Raw genomic sequence first — 17,302 nt, 5'->3', positions numbered from 1 at the left:
GACGACAGTTGTGGTAGCATAGCTGTTTTTCCTGTTCCTCTATTGCAACGGACAAAAAAAAAAAATAAACCCCAGTGTTGTGGGGAAGAAAAAAAAAAAAAAGGATTTTACTGAAACAAACAGAATCCATCTTTGAACCATCAGTCTGCCTAAATATTAATCTTAGAGAGCAGAGGTGTCCAAAAGAATGTGTAGTTCATCAGTGTTTTTGCTTCAAATGCAACATAGTTAACAAAGCCTCTCTAAATGCCTTAGTGTTACACAGTACGGAGCGCCGACACGTTTCCCTCCCTCATGTTCACTCACACAAATAGATCCTCCAAAACATTCACTCCCCGGGGTTTTCTTGGTATTCCGCAGTAAGTATAGTGAGCTCTAATTTTGTATTTTTGCGTCTTGAAATGGTTCGTTATTGATTGATGCCTGATTGATGTTTTGATTAAATGCTTGAAAGCCAAGTGGGAGTTTGAAAAATTCAAAAAGCCTCCGACCTTCAATGTTCACACCCACCCGAAACCTCGCCGCACTGCTCCGGAGGGACGACTCGCGCCACAATCTGAACTCTGTACAGTTGTTGGTTCTATTTGATGTGACAAACATGCTGGCGCAGTTGACTGCAGCACATCTGACTCAGAGACACAAAAGACTGTTTAAAAAAAAAAAAGGTGTATTTCCAATTTGGCTTCTTTCAGTGTTCAGTCATCGGATGCCGGATGCAGTTTTGCTTTTCCGGCGTTTTTTTGTCTCCGTCCTGTGCCATTGGATTGCGTCTGTATTTCCCCATTTCCACTGTCTGTAAATTGAGTGCTACACGTGTCCGTGGAAATGTACCCCCCCCTGCAACTTCCTCTCTTTACCCGGTTCCGTACGCTTACAGTCCTCACACACACAAACCAAGTATGTAGGCCTACAGTTATTTTCCGACATTATGCACCAACACACCTACAAGCAAACGTATTAATGACATAATGTCAATCACCAGGCAAAGGTAGGCCAAGGACATCGCTCCCCAGGTGGGGTTTTTTAGGGGGGGGGGGGAGGCGGGAATATCAGAGGCAAGCTGAGGGAGTGCGTCTCCACAGAGCAGGCCGGTCCCGTCCAACGGCAGCGGCCATGGAGAAATCATGCAGCGGCGTCCGTGTGTGCGTCCCGGCAGAGAAAAAAAACAAACATATTCCGAAGGGGGTCTCACCCTCCGATTTTCTGTGGTTTGACAAATTTACATTTGCCAAAAGGAAAAAGAAGAAAAAAAAAATAATTAGAGAATTGGACGAGCTTGGAGACGATGAGAGGGAGGAGTTTGGCTTCAGGAAAGGAGCCTGAAATAAGCGTGGTGGTTTTCATGAAGCCTCTCGCCGCCCCCCCGCCCCTCGCTGCCTCTGTGTTGGTGCGTCTCTGTGGGAAAGACACGTGCGTGTGTGATCCTGTAGTCTGTAGTCTGGTGCAATGTTTGAAAAATGTGTTTAAAAAATTAAAAATAACTGCAACATTTAGAGAGAAAAAAAGAAGAAAAAAAAGTTAAATCAGTCAAATTATCCGTGAAGTTATAAAAATATAGGAATACAGCACTGTTGATAAGTTTGAGATCTGAAGTCAAAACGTTTTGAATTTATTTTCTTTTTTATTTCTTGTTTGTGTGTGAGTGTGAATGTACGTGTGCTTGGAAGATTTAGCTCCCTCTTTTCTGGACTCTGGTCCGTGTCGCTCCATTCTTTTTTATGAAGCTAAAAAAAAAAAAAAAAAAAAGAAGAGGGCAAATTTGTAAAATATTGTGTCTGTGACTCCTTGTAAAATATTTTCAAATTGTTTATTACAGAGAATCAGTTATTAAATAATGTTCATATTTTTCACTTCATTTCAGCGTGTGGTGTTCTGTCTTTTTGTTTAGACACAGGTGGAGATTAATTTACTTTCTGGTTACATTGAGAATACATATATAGTAAATATTTGAATTGAATAAATATTTTATTGCAACATTCATTTTGATTATAATACAAAATAGTTTGTTAGATTTTATAGTATAAAGTAAAAACCCACTTATCTTTCTTACCAAGAAGGCTCTCGTGTTCAGGGCAGTTTCAATTTCTGATGAAAGGACTTAAGTTTCTTCAGATATTCCTACCAGAACTAAACACGACTCATATCTCATGTCTATCATTTTAAATGTGAGACTGCTATGTTGCCTAGATTAAAACCAACTCCGATTCATTTTTTTCTCATCCAACTCAGCAAAATTAATAAGCATATTTCTCACGATATCTTTGAAAGTTAAAGCCTCATTTCTCACCCTCTTAGCTTTATTGCTTAAAAGAAAGGGAGTAAAAATCAGGTAAATAGTTGTTTTTGTGTGGCTCCTGTGACTCATTTATGTGTGACTGTCGGGTGTCCCTCCACTGCTGCACAGCGTGTCGAGGAAGCCGGTGAGCGCTCGGTGCCAAGTGTCCGGGTCGTCCAGGTAACACGGGTGACCGGCTCCTTTCATCACCACCACGCTGTGATTGGCCAGATTTCTCAGGTTGTTCAGCGACCGCTCTGCCAGCTGCGTGTCCTGGTCACCGTAGACGATGAGCGACGGCACCTGGAGAAGAGACGGGACACAAAAGCACACACGAATGTAAGAGACCTTTGTGACGACACATTTTCTGAGTCCTTCCTCTCCAGGGTTTTTTTCTAAACCCGTGACTAAAGGGATTTTTTAGTTGTCCTCTATTTTACCTCAAACACATTCAAACAGGTGTCATAAAAAGATAGGACAGCTTTTTTATTTAGTGTGACTAATAAATAAAAGTATATAAAATCGTAGTTGGTCAGACCTTAATAGGTTTTATCAGCTGCAGAGAAAGAATTCAGACCGCAGACACACAATATAAAACCACTCCATTACAAAGTAAAAGTCCTGCATTGAAAGGGACCATCCAAATATCTAGTTACATATTTACAAAAAGTTGCAGGACACAGATTAAACAAAGACTGAAGCAACAGCGGCCGAGTTACCCCCAAACAGTCAAGGTTCAAACTTCTCTCTCTAGCGTTTCTGACGCTTTTTGTGTGTAAACGCCTCGTGTTGCTGCATCTCCTCCACTCTATAGTGGACGTGGAAACCTCCGCCTTCTGATGGCAATCGCATCACATTGGAGGTGTTAAAGCAACATATCATGACCACGCCAACACGAGGGTTAAAGTTGTGGTGGAAAATAATCTTTTTAACCTCCTTGTGAAATAACGATGTATAAACTATTTTATTAAACCGGTATTTCGAGAATAATTCCGCACCACAGAGGGTTCGGAGGTCTAACAAGAAGTCCAAAGATTAAGAGTCTTCTGCAAATGATCTCTTTATTTTTGTCTCCACATCTCACTTTGTTGTCACGTCACTGCTTTTCTGCTGTGCTATTTTAACCCAAATCACGGAACACATTGAAGCATTTGGAGGGGAGCTATAACTCTGCAACAAACACGTCTCCTTTCTGGATAATCCGCCTTCACTCGCCGTTTGAGGAACCTTTGGTGAATTGTTGGGAGCGGGATGAAAGCCATGTGCGAACGTCACATCTGCTCCTCTTACACGCGTAAAACGGACAGAAGACGGTGTCGTCCTCGAAAAAAGAAACCAAATGAAGGTCACGGCGGTCGTCTAGAGTAGCACCGTACACGCGGACTGTACCTTTACGCCGCGGTACTGCTCTGCTGTGAAGTTCTCGGTGCAGATGGGAGCCACGGGCACGTAGGCGCGTACCAGGGCCGGGTGCTGGAGGACGAAGGGGAGCGAGTACATCCCGCTGAGGGACGGGCTGATCACCACCACTGGGCTCAGGCTCAGCTGCTCGCACACCTCGCGCAGGAAGCCCGCGGGGGCCAGCTGACCAACGGCCGCCGGGGCCTCGGCTGAGCCCGAGCGGCCGAGGCCTGTGGGGGGAGAGAGAGAGAGAGCGAGCGAGAGAGAGAATGGACAGCAAAGTGAAGGAGGCGAAAGACAGGAAGAAGACAAGGGCAGCAGGTTTTCACGTTCATCGGATACCGGAACATTTAGAACAGATGGGGTTTTTTTAAACTGTGAAGGCAAAGACGCTGCATGAAGCGAAGGAGAAAAGTTCACTCTTGTACAGAACTTTTACTCTTCTGTACTCTCTGTACCTGGCAGGTCGATGGCGACCGCGCGGCACCCGGCTTTGGCGAGAGTCTCCAGAGTGCCGATGTTGAGCCAGTTTTCTGAGGAGAAACGGATCCCGTGAAGGAGTAGAACCGACAGTCTGGCTTCCCCTTGTGTGGGTTCGCTCTGTCGGTAGAAGAGCGGCGCTTTGCAGCCCTCCACGTGCACACTCCCCTCCGTCATCCTCACAGCTGACATGCTGAACGGGAGAGAACAACAGACGTTTAGCTTCACAGTGTTATTATGGTAAAAGAATAAATTGAGCATCAAATAAACCCAAAAGTACGAGGAAAAACAATACTCATTATGCAGAATGATCCATTTCAGAATGATATTTAATGTGTGTAATTACTCTATGCACTGCTGGGTATTTAGATCTATACAACATTGCATAGAAATGTATGAATTGATGACGTATTAATAGTTTTAATCAGCAAAGCACCGATAAATGTAGTGCAGTAGGTGTATGAAATAGCATAACATGGAAGTAAAGTAGTAAAGTAAATGCACTTGGTTACATTCTACCAGCGGTTGTGTTAATATAAAATATGCCTTTTTTTTAAATGCATGGCATGGCTATTGAACACTTGTACAACAACATAGTGGGTAATAAAGCTTCACGGAATACTGCAAAGTTAACCTGTTGAATATGAGCACAAGTACTTCCATTTGACATGTAGTACAAAGTACTTTAGGACTGTACTCGACAACAACGCCTTGAAAAGTCTCAGCTGTCAATAACACAGCAGACAACATCTGGCTTCTCACGTGTTGCGTTCAGGTCGCGTTCAGGACGCAGAGCTTGCGGACAAGTTTAAAGATTCTGATCAAAGTCCAGATGAGATCATTTCGATTTGTATTATCGAGCTCGCGCTCAGCACTTCATCGCGAACACGACGGGAAAACGATCCGCATTGTTGTTGTTTGTTGTTTACCTGACAGCCTGCGGCAGTGAACCGATTTACCCGCAAAGAGAAGCTGCTTCGGTCTGTAATCAGCTGCGTTTTCTCCTTAGACACCGGAAAACAGGAAGGGGGGAAAAAAGCTGTGGAAGATTATTCTACTGACGTCTAGTGTTTGTAAAGAGAATTGATTTTGTTCATACAGCAATTTAAAAAAAAAAACATTTCTGTATTTCAAAATATGTGGTTTTGTCATCGGTGACATGTGGTCGGGGGAAATAAAGCGCGTGTCATAAGAAGAAAACATGCTACTCGCCATTAATGATTAATACCGAGTATTGATTGGATGTGTTTGGGGGATTAGGGCCTCTGTTTGAGTAAGAGTCCACTGTGGGTGTTTGTGATTAAGTCACTGTTATATATTTTCCAGGATTAAGACCCTGCTGGACTTTTGGGGGGCAAATCGACTCGTTTTTGGACGTTGACTCTTCAGTAAATACTTCAAGGAAAAGATCTCAATCTGACTTCCGTCCAGTGGTATCAACCTTTTATCGTCCGCAGGCCGCAGACAATGCAGCTGTTGCTGCTCCACATTCTCCTCACAGTCGGACTGGCTGCTGGTAAGAAAGTCTTATGATCCTCAGTTGTGCTTTTTTAAATGTCTGTGAAGAAATGTGTAACAAAACAAAAAAAGTGTTCCCGTTCTTAGCTCGATATTTTTGATGGTACTCTTTATTATTATATAATGCATTTGAATGAGTGCCAGTGGTGTGAGTAAACGCTCTGCCGTTACTGTGTATTCAAAGTACTTTGAAATGTAAAAGTACTCATTCCGCAGAAAAGTGGTCCATGTCATTTTTTAAATATTGAATAAGATGCTGTTTTAGGATTCGCATTACTACGTGTACAGATGTTTTAACGTCTTTGTATACTAATGAATCATAATCATAAGAGTCGCTGTCCTGTGAACCACTACCCATAAAAAACTTTTTGGATGACGCATTTTTCCAGCTGATCCAAGATGCTTTTCGACTATTTGATTTATCTTCAGAAGAAGGAGGATTTTCTTTACACCGCAGTTCACTCTTCAGATTATCCGATTTTGTGTTATAAAAAACTATAAAGCGAGAAAAGAAACATTTCATTTCAGCTGTCAGATGAAATGTAGGGAAATAGAGATAAAAGTACAATGAATTCCAGATGTTATATATAAAGCAACAAATATAAATACCTCAGTAGTACAAGTACCTCAAATTTGTATTTTTGTATTGTGCCTTAGTAAATAAACACTGTTGAAGTTCACTACTGTAAATTACTAATTGGTATTTAGTTGTATGTGTTGTCACAAGGAGTATAACTTTCCTATGGTATCTATATATATATATATTAGGATTGATTTCACAGTGAGGATCTGTTTGGTGTGTGAGGGTGAGAAAACTAATGTGTAAGCTATTAAAGTGTATTTTTGTGAGCAACATGATTATTGCGTCATACATTTTGGCACTAGGTGAATGCACACCAGCGGCACCAATAGAACTAGTAGTATTGGTGGTTGTCGGCTATAGTAACCAGTCGAGTAGTTGCTGTTCAAAGCTTTTTCTGGCCTCTTTTCTCACAAACCTGTAGTGTCTTGGTCCGAAAGGTTATGTATATGCAGCTGGTACCGGTGGGCAGACCCACTGCAGCTCAAACCTGTATTTGATACATCAAGATACACTCCTGCCAGACGCATTTCTTTTTGTTTTTTTTGTTTCATTGTGCACAAACAGGCTACCGAAGTCCCCTGAATGACTTCCAGCGCTCAGAGGGCCGAGAGCTGGTTCCCACCTCCTGGAACTCAGCTCGAGTGTTGCTGTTACCGGGTCTGAACCTGGAGGACTGTGCGACCCGCTGCGCTCAGTCTCTGGACTGCAGGTATCCATCCTCTACTTTACCGCAGCAGGTCGTGAGCATTGATAGGCAACCTAGTTCTCACAGCGGGGGCCATGATCAGAAAAAGGCTTATTTGGTGGCCCACTGGAAAGTGAATTAAAGGACACGTCTGCTGATATTTACATTATTTAATGCCAGTAAACTAAAAGAAATCGAAGCAATATTGAATTGATCTTAAGTCTTTGTAGCCAAATCTTCATATGGTTTACTCACTTTGCCTTAAAGAGCTCCATCTGAATCTATTAAAGACTCAATAATTCCCACTGTTGCACTACTGTATATATATTCACATTTATAAACATTATCGCCAAATTATGAACCTTTTCATTTGTATACCTTGCTGTAAGTTTTTCTTATCCCTTAATATCGCACAACACCAGAGCGTTCAACTACGAGACACGTCCAACTGTTTCCTGCAAACATCTGCCTTGGGTGGGTGACGGGAGCAATGCGGAGGTGAAGAGGAACGTAAATTGTGACCTTTACGAGAAGAAAGGTGGGACTCGCTGTACGGCGTTTCAGAGATAAATGTGACCGATCAGTGCTGGAGTTGTCTGATCGGTTCGTTCCTGTTTCCTAATAGTCTACGTCAGGAAATGCATCGTGGGTAAGGGAGAAGACTACCGAGGGAAAGTCTTCACAACACGAGGCGGACTCACCTGCCAGCAGTGGTGGTCCAAGTTTCCTCATGATCACAGGTGAGATGTTCCTCTGATGAACGGTATGGAGGCGCAAGTCTTTAAAGCATTGTCATCACTTATCAGGTACATTGTAGCATAACATTTTTAAAGATAGTTGTGAAATATGTAGAAAAAGCTAAACAAAACCATTTTTATGTCTAAATCGATAAATGTTTTCAGTCCAACTGTTGTGTTTCATTTGCAAAAAACAGAATTACTGTCAGCTGGTTTTATGCCTCTTCCAAACAGTCATGTTGCAGTTTCCATCACTTTTTCATTTGAATCTAGAAGATAAAAATGTTGTATTTAGCATATCGGTTGATGGCCAACGATTTGCTTTGTGAGGACAAGATGATCTTCATCAGCAATATTAGAGCAGTTGAAGGAATTCACTCAAGGTGTTGCCAGCAAAGATGGACAGGCGTCAGAAGGACAACAACGCTTTCTGTTTGTTGATGTTTATCACTTGTGGATTTGTCATTGAAATAATAGTAAATAGGACAACCTAATTCAAACATTCCCCTCAATATTCCTTCATATGTAAACATCTTATTTAAATGACTGCAGGTGATGTGTTTTGTTTCTTTAGCCCAAATTGTCTACTCTTATCTACCTGCTTTCGAGTAGCAGCTCTTTTGCTAAGTCATTGTGTGTTTTTAAAGTTTCAAAGTGTTCTTTTGCCGTTGCACTAAAACACAAAATAACAAGTCATTTTGCCATTTGCTTTTACTCTCCTCTGAAATGGCGACATATAAAAAGAGCTCCCACTCCCACACCATTCATCTTCCGTGGCTGTTAACACCCTTAAATTAAAGCTGCCAGTCGTCTTTTAAACGTGTTACATTTCCGCTGCAGTGCTCACAAAAGAAACAAATGTTACACTATGACATCTTTGCAGCACTCCGCGCTAACCAAAGCCGTCCGTCACTCACTGGGAAACTCCCTGTCCGTCTCAGGTGGACTCCCACAGCCACCAACGGTCTGGAGCTGAACTACTGCAGAAATCCAGACGGGGACCGGATCGGCCCGTGGTGCTACACCACCGACCCCGAGCGCCGATATGAAAGCTGCAACATCCCCCAGTGCAAAGATGGTACGGCCCGCCAAATAGTTTTTTTTTCTGTAAAATTTGTTGTTACCGATACGATGGGACATAAAGACGATGCTTTGAAAAAGTATTGTCATAGTTTTACGCTCATTAGTTTTTTAAAGAGGAAAAAAAGTGACACATTCCACCACCCAAGGAAAAAACTCACTCACTTCTTAACTGCCTTTGTTGATTCATATGTTTTGTGGTAGTCTGCAGACTGGCTAAATGATGATTAGTTTGGTATGAGAAGGATGTAATTACCAAGTGCACCAGTTACACATCATTCCCCCAAAATCAGCAACAAACAACATTGTTATTTCTAGAAGCCTTTGTAACAAATAACTATTGTGTCAGTTCCTTCATGAGTAATTATTTGGATATTATAGAACCAGTGAATTCCAATTTTCCCGCACGGGTATAGCTTTGTTTCTCTCTCACACTTTGATTTTGTGTTTTTGTTTTCAGAGGTTTGTATCAGGTGTAATGGGGAGGACTACCGAGGGCAGGTGGACCACACCGTGAGTGGCAGAGAGTGTCAGAGATGGGACCAGCAGTACCCTCACCAACACATCTACCAGCCTGAAAAGTAGTACTCTTCACTACGTCGCCCATTTAAACTGTTCCAAACTGTTTCAGTCCTTTGTTTTGTCAATATGGAAAAAAAGACTCTTTGCTTATATATATTTTTTTAGGTACCCTGATAAGAGTTTAGATGACAACTACTGCCGTAACCCCGACGCCTCCCCGGTGCCCTGGTGCTACACCACAGACACAGAGGTGGAGAGGGAGAACTGTGAGATCAGCAAGTGCAGTAAGACGATTTTCATTTTATAGAATTAAAGATGGAATGATTATTTGATTAATTTATTGGTTGATGGGAAAGAAAACCTCATATTCATTCATACTTTTTTCTTTCTCTGTAAATAGAATTCTTTACATTTGCTTAGTTTATGGGCCAACTTAATTAATTAATTAATTGACAATGATTAATAGATGATAGATGACAACTAGCCCTAAAAAAGTTGTAATTGTAAAGTTTTCTTATTTCTTCCATTTGGTTTTTGCCATTAGTTTCGTCTGACACAATCAAGGACACATGAACTAAATTGATTCTTGCTGTGTTAGGAGACACCGTTGAATTAGAGTCTCGTTAAATCGCTGTAATTCAATTTAGAGAAATCACCCTTTTGGTGTTTGTACAAATGACTTTCCAAATTCTGTGACATTTCACACTTGCCTCAATGATTCACTTTGATTTAAGAGTCAATTAGCTAAACCTTGTCCCAGATTAAAGCCATGTATTTTTCCCACAGGTTTAAAGTTAATTAAATACTAATTACAATGATTAAACTTTCAATTGGGTTATTTGTTTTTCTAAGGTTTTATATGTCTGTGAGGTTTTACTGAGGTATGCTGTAGTTTCCCATTAGGGTTCTGTTTTCATACCATACAAAATGTAAAGGTATGATAATGTCAAAAGTATTTTTGCAACATTTTTAAATATAATATAAATAAATAAATATAAAATCACACATCGTACATTTCTATTATTTAGACATATTCATATTCTGCTCTTATTCTAACTCTTTTGCAGTTGGGAATACGTTCAATCGAATGACTCTAATGCTAGACTTTTAGTACTACCTACTACCTTTTAGTAGATAAATAAATGATAAATGAAAATAAATGAAGAGGGTTTTCTCCAGATTCCAACATGAGTTGTGCAGCGTCACATGTGCGGCCTCCATTTCCAGTGAGCGCAGAGTTCACTGGGGCCCAAAATCTATAAGATAGCACCATCTTGTGGTGCAGACAGCGTTGAGTTAAAATACTTATTCGATTCAAATCCAATTTTTCATCACGATAAACAAAAAGTTATATCAAAATCCAAACATCACATTTTATTTTTATTTTTTTAACGGAAATAAGTCATTTTTTTAACCTTGTTTTTTCGCACAATGTATTTCTTTTAAGGTTTTTGTACGTGCAATTGAAAAAAAATGAATCAAAAGATGATTTGAAGTAATTCTAATGTAATATTTGTTAAATTATTTTCTGTATTGAAAAATGGACGCCGCTGTCCCTGACGCACTGAACTCTAGACAGAGTCATTGACTAACACAAATCAAACACGGTAGCGGAAATAACCTGACACGAACATTGAAATGTAGATTGTTCAATCATTCATTAACCATCTCTTCCAGAAATAGAAACAAACAGAGAAATACACAACTTGAAATAACAGATTATTATTATTACAATTCTGCTTTGATAAATAGCACATACTATGTATAACACGAATGTGCAAATGTTGCTTTTCTTAAAAGTTGAATTACTGAACAAAAGATTTCTTCGGACTTCGAAGTTCCCACATCACACCTGTGTAAGTTACATATTGAAACATGATTGGATTTCAACGATTGGCAACCTGTGATGTCACAAACTCTTCCCGCTATCCTTTTTGAGTGAACGGGGGCCTTAGCTTCACATCAACACATTCATTCTTACATCACATTGAGTGCACTGGAAATACAAAAAGATGGACTGAAAAAATGACACTTTCATGTTGAATTTATTTATTATTAACTTAATAAGAGAACTAAAATCACTAAATAACGGCATCCCTTTGAACTCTGTGCAGCGCACAAGTGACCGTTAAAACTAACTCTTCATCCGGCTCTATTTGTCCAGCTGAGGTGCAGGTGGAGAAACGTCAGCGCTCCAGCTTCACCACCAACTGTTTCCGCGGCCGCGGCGAGGACTACCGTGGTAAAGTCAACGAAACAACATCGGGTATCCCCTGCCAGCGGTGGCATGCCCAGCACCCTCATGAGCATCCCTTCTACCCAAACACATACGAATGCAAGTAAGAACACGTCAAAGAGAAGAAGAAGAAGTACTTTTGCGTTTTTGCATTTTTTCTGCCCTCGTATTTTGCCAGTGCTCAATTTGCTTCACACATTAATATCAGTGTCCAGATGTCATTGCAGTGACATTTCTTGCGATTTTATTTCTGACAGTTGACAGTCGATGATAAATGGCCGGTCACACACTGAGTGGCAATATGGATGTGGAAGGAATATTGAGCTTATTTATGACATTCATCACGCCTAAACTGATTACAAGGGTTTCAATCACCCAGTTTTAGTAGAAGAACTGTTGAGTTGTATTAGTATGTTGTTGAAGCGTAATCATCTCTGCCCTCCCCCTTTCAAATAGCACTCGGTACAATGCATTTCATTAGGTATTATAAAACAATGAAAGGCCCAGATATTAGCATTGTACAACCTTCATTATAAAATAATCTTTCAATCGCTACAATGTTAAACATCAAAGCTTTTGATATCTGGCAGCAGATCTTTGTTTCATACGCATAAATGGCCAGGACCAAACTATTTATAGGTGTTCAGAGGTTTTTCATGTGACAGAACAAAGCTTGAAACCACCCGATTGACTGTGTGCAACATCTTTTCCAGGGGTTTGGAGGAGAACTACTGTCGTAACCCAGATGGGTCGGAGGCTCCGTGGTGCTTCACATCTGTGCCAACGATGAGGACTGCTCTCTGCTTACAGATCAAACGCTGTGCAGACGACATAGAGGCTGAAGGTATCGCTTTTCATTCTGATTTTAGCATTGAGATTATTTCATTTGCGGCTGGCGGATGATGTTGTCAAGACTGTATGAATATTTACATAAGAACATTAAACCATCATTATAGAAATACCATTATAGAAACCTAAGAATATTTGGACCAGGAACCAATAATAATGGTTTTATCTAATTGAAGTTATTGTATGTTATATTTCTCAAAAGTTTATTTCCCAACATTAATTCAACACTCTCAACTGAGAAAGAAATATATTTCATAACACTAAAATGTTCCATTGATTATTTTAATAAGCAAAGCCTTAATTTCCAGTGTGTGTAAGATTATAAGGCAAGTGAGTATTTTTGAACATACCATCATTTCTATGCAAATTTTCCAACTTAAAACCTTAATGCCTATTGCATTTAAGCACATCAGGTGATGGCTATTTGTGTAATGAGGAAGGAGGAGGCCGAAAGAGATCAATATCCTGTATCAAGGTGTTCATAATTATTAGGCTGCTTCTTTTAAGATCGAACTGATTCTAATTTTGGCAAATCTCTTTTTGAAAAATTTGATATACTATGATTGGGCGAAGACTTTGTCCATTTTAGGTATAAATTCATTTTGGAAAAACACATTTCTGGTGGAAAAATGCAGAATCCTGGATGGATTTATTTATTCCGTGTTACTAAAACACGGATATCAAGAATATATCCACAATGCTAGCTATAAACCTGTATGGGAAACAGGCCGTTTCACTGTTTTCATCAGTGTGCCATAATTCATAGAGGAAACTTGCATCCTGTTATTTCTTTAGATTGCTACCACGAAAATGGAAGAAACTACAAAGGAATGGTCCGCAAAACTCGTAAGGGGATCACCTGCCAGAAATGGAACGCCAACACACCTCACCTGACCAAGTATGACGATCATTTAAGTCCTACAAAGACAGATGATTCTGTATCCAAGATACTACTAACAGAGAATGGAAGGGACCATGTGTAGGGCCTTTATGTTGATGCTGTGTTAAAAATCCAAAATGTATAAAGCATAATACCCAGAAATAGGTGTTGTGTATGTTCTGTTTTCACACAAGGACAGGAGCTGAATTAAGTACACTTTAAACAGTGTGCATGAACCCTAAAAACCTGCTGTGGAGGATACTTTCCTCCCACCATGGAAAAATAAATCAAAACGAATTATTGATGGTGGGGAAACAGCTGCAGGGAACAGCTGCAGGACAAACCTCATAAAACATAATTAAGTGTTTTATTTTTGGATATTTGCTTCTCAGCTATAACAATAAATATGTTGCAGCCACGACAGACAACAAATTGCTGACTTTTATGGGGACTAAAACGTCCATTAAGACTACTTGAATTTTTGAAACCTTTTGGAAAAAAAACACTGTGACTTCCCAGGATAAACCTGAGTACGCATCCTGAGGCCAACCTGACAGAAAACTACTGTCGTAACCCGGATGGGGATCTGCACGGACCCTGGTGCTACACCACGGACCCCAAAACTGAGTTTGACTACTGCGCCATCAAACAGTGTGGTACGGAACTGATTTATTTTCTCTGTGTCAACTTTCCCACAGTAGCTTGATGACAACTGAAACCAAGCGTCTCTCCTGTGACTTTAACATCCGTTTCTTATCCGTTTTCAGCTGGAGAGAAAGTGTCCATGATCGAACCAGCAGGTAGGTTTTCTGAATAGATTTGAAGCATTACTTTGTTGTTGACAACAAGCCTTCTGAACAGTTTTTCCTCCGTTATTTACAATAATACGTCACCCTTTTGTGAACACAGCGAAAGTGGAGTTCAGTGAGTGTGGGAAGAGGGAGGACCGCTTACAGCCGACGAGAATGCGTATCGTGGGTGGGATTCCTGGGAACTCGCCGTGGACGGTGAGCCTAAGAGACAGGTGAGTCTCAAGAGGACGTGTTTGAGACGGCAGTAGAGACACGTAGAATATGCTTAGCTGTGCTTGACGTGAACTCTGACCTGTGACCTCTTGTGTGCAGGAAAGGAAACCATTTCTGCGGAGGATCCCTGGTTAACCCCAGATGGGTGATCAGCACCAAGCAGTGTTTCTCCTCCTGGTAGAGTTTGTTCACTTATTGTTTTTTATTTTCAGGGATTCATCATTGTCAGTGATTAGCGTTGAGCTTAAAGCACTGCTCTGACGCTTCACAGAGCTGCAAGCAGGACTGCAGACCCTCGTATCTTGCGCTGGCTTTATGGAAGAGCTTTGACCAGTAGATCAAGATATTAAACGTTTGGCATTTTGCTTGTCTGCATTTGTGCACAGCTACGTGGACCTGCCGGGATACTCGGCCAAGATGGGAACCCTGTACCGCGATCCTCAGGAAGGAGAGCCCGGGGTGCAAACTATCCCTCTGACCAAGATCGTCTGCGGACCCTCAGAGTCTCAACTGGTCATGCTTCAACTGGAATAGTGTGTACTTTTAAGTGCCCCCCAGCAAACACACAAACACACACACAAAAATACCAATAATTTCCTACCACCTGTCTCCTCTTTCTGTAGCCCGGCTCAGTTTAATGAGCGTATCTCTCAGATCTGCCTCCCTCCTGAGCGCTACATTGTCTCTGAGGGGACGTCTTGTGAGATCGCTGGATGGGGTGAGACAAGAGGCAAGTATAATCCTAATTTAACAATTAATTAAATACATGCCGTGCGTCGTGCAACTACAACATGCTTCAATTTCTGTGATTGTTGAGAGTTCCTTAGAACAACTCTCATGTTTCTGCCCACAAAGTAATGTTGTATCTAAAAGAGAGAACTATTCAGACCATTGAGCAACAGACAGCTTTGATATTTCCTGAACCATTCAACATCTGTCCACCTTCCTTTTATATTTTCTACATGTTCTTAAACATATTTAGCTTCACACTCATCCCTCCTTCTTGCTGTTTTTCAAGGAACTGGTGATGAGACTGTCCTCAATGTGGCCTACATACCAGTTCTCAGTAACAAGGAATGCAACAAATACTTTAGAGGTCGTGTTCGTGAGAATGAGATGTGCACCAGATCCTTCCAGGGCGGGGTGGGCGCCTGTGAGGTAAGTGTCCATCAAACGTGTACACAAGATTAATGCTTTTTTGTCCATTTGCTGAATTATTATTTTTTTGAACTGGGGCAGCAGCAAAAAAGGATCTTTTTTGAAGATTTTTTTACTTACTTTAAAACGTATACATATGGCTTGATTTACTTTACTTTAACTATAAACAACAGAAATAAAGAAGCTGTTTGATGGCAAACAGAAAAGAAGTACATAGATGAACAAACCAAACAACAAAACAAGAGGAGGAAGAACACTTTTTATTCTTGCCTTTATTTGGTTATAGTGCAGGTGCATTATGGGTAATATGGCGTAAATCACAACACACAAAAATGTAGCATTTTCTTTGATATTTATTGCAGTGTGTAGCTGCATTGACAGGAAAAAAACAGAAAAGGCCAGTTCTAAGGCAGACAGGTTTTTTTAAAGACACAAAACCCACTAACACCTGAATGGTTAACTACTTAACACACTATATCTTGTTTGTTTTTTCACTTATGGACAGAGCAAATCTAGCTAGTTCCCCTACTTTCCCGTTCGTATGCTAAGCTAAGCTAACCGGCTGCTGACTGTAGCTTTAGTGGTATCAATCCTTGCATCTAACTCCAAGAAAAGGAATATGCAAATATCCAAAGTGTCAAAACAATTTCTTTATTGAACAAGTATAACATTATTTGGTGAGAAATAACACTTCAAATCGTTTGATGATGAAAATCACTTAAAGTAAAGAGCGAACAGCTATTTATATACTCCTATATATTAAACACATTCACCATTTGGATAATGGAGGAGGACTGGACAAGATGTGACTGCAAGATGTTTCCGACCTCAGCAGTGACAGTCAGTCATAACAGAGAGAAATAATGACTCCAGAGTGTTGTTTCTGTGTGTCTGCAGAGAGACTATGGCGGCCCTCTGGCGTGTCAGAACAGGGACTGCTGGGTACTTGAGGGTGTGATCATCCCCATGAGGCGCTGTGGACACCCGGGGCAGCCCAACATCTTCATCCGTGTCTCTGTCTATGTTGACTGGATCAAAAAGGTCATGGAGATGGCTTAAGCAGAGACTGCCATCCGACAGGAACTGATCAGCTCTGAGCACCAGTTTTTTTACTTGACCATATACGTTTTTTCTTTCTCAGATGTCTCTTTAAAACATTAAAAACATATACATTAAGATGCACAGTCAGATTTTATTAGTTAAAACATTAAGTAAAAACGTTGCTATGTTCATTCAGTTGTGGTGAAAATGCAAAGACAGCGCAGCAATTATATGATCTGCTTTAAATCAATCTCTCCCTGCCTTTGCATTTATTTGGGTGCCTGAGCCTGGGTTCTCTCCGGGTACTCTGGCTTTCTGCCATAGTCCAAAAGACATGCCGGTGAGGTTAATTATTGACCCGTGTGTGTCAGTGGATGGTTGTCCCAATGTCAGCCCTGTGATTGACAGGCGACCAGTCCAGGGTGTTCAACGTACATTCAGTACTTACTAAGTTAAACAATAAACAGAGAACATCCATAGTCCCAAAACATGATGCAAAACAACCAAGAGAAGATTTACCATATGAATACAGTTCAGTAAAATTCTACAATTTTTTTCGTTCAGCATGTGTAAGCGATGTATATATTTAAATATAATGCAGCTGTCAGAGGATACAAATAAATGTAATTGTTAATTGTTCGGGTGTAGTACTTCTCTATGATTGTAACTTCTCCCATATATTTTAAATTGTTATATTAGATTTTTACTATTTAATCATTCATTATCTCTGCACCAGTCTCCACTTCATGCTTGCCAAAAGGACGACATATATGCACTGACAAATAAACACCGCTTAAAACAACTTTTCAGTGCGTTGCAAACCATTTATCAA

At 40.6% G+C, this 17,302-nt stretch overlaps 2 protein-coding genes across 4 annotated transcripts; one reads left to right on the top strand and one right to left on the bottom strand.

Moving 5' to 3' along the window:
* Positions 1 to 1,792: 1,792 nt before the first annotated feature.
* Positions 1,793 to 5,219, bottom strand: abhd14b (abhydrolase domain containing 14B). Its single transcript, XM_040202736.2, has 4 exons — positions 5,086 to 5,219; positions 4,135 to 4,349; positions 3,665 to 3,906; positions 1,793 to 2,578 (listed from the first exon to the last, which is right to left on the bottom strand). The coding sequence occupies exons 2-4, from the start codon at positions 4,346 to 4,348 to the stop codon at positions 2,366 to 2,368; spliced, it is 669 nt and encodes a 222-aa protein (XP_040058670.2). The 5' UTR covers position 4,349; positions 5,086 to 5,219; the 3' UTR covers positions 1,793 to 2,365.
* On the top strand, positions 4,898 to 17,272 carry mst1 (macrophage stimulating 1). Of its 3 annotated transcripts, XM_040202735.2 has the most exons (20): positions 4,999 to 5,136; positions 5,483 to 5,544; positions 5,614 to 5,672; positions 6,822 to 6,966; positions 7,365 to 7,480; positions 7,568 to 7,682; positions 8,621 to 8,757; positions 9,220 to 9,340; positions 9,447 to 9,565; positions 11,446 to 11,620; positions 12,231 to 12,361; positions 13,162 to 13,264; positions 13,766 to 13,902; positions 14,014 to 14,046; positions 14,156 to 14,270; positions 14,371 to 14,448; positions 14,658 to 14,804; positions 14,895 to 15,001; positions 15,290 to 15,429; positions 16,327 to 17,272. In XM_040202735.2, the coding sequence occupies exons 3-20, from the start codon at positions 5,624 to 5,626 to the stop codon at positions 16,486 to 16,488; spliced, it is 2,130 nt and encodes a 709-aa protein (XP_040058669.2). In that variant the 5' UTR covers positions 4,999 to 5,136; positions 5,483 to 5,544; positions 5,614 to 5,623; the 3' UTR covers positions 16,489 to 17,272. The 3 variants fall into 3 exon arrangements, with proteins under 3 accessions (XP_077948147.1, XP_077948146.1, XP_040058669.2); XM_078092021.1 differs by having other exon boundaries at positions 4,898 to 5,544; positions 8,563 to 8,757; XM_078092020.1 differs by having other exon boundaries at positions 4,996 to 5,672.
* The last annotated feature ends 30 nt before the right edge of the window (positions 17,273 to 17,302 follow it).

The sequence above is a fragment of the Gasterosteus aculeatus genome, chromosome 17 (genome assembly GCF_964276395.1).
Source record: "Gasterosteus aculeatus chromosome 17, fGasAcu3.hap1.1, whole genome shotgun sequence".
Taxonomy (NCBI): Eukaryota; Metazoa; Chordata; class Actinopteri; order Perciformes; family Gasterosteidae; genus Gasterosteus; species Gasterosteus aculeatus.
This window is presented reverse-complemented; position numbering and strand designations above follow the sequence as displayed.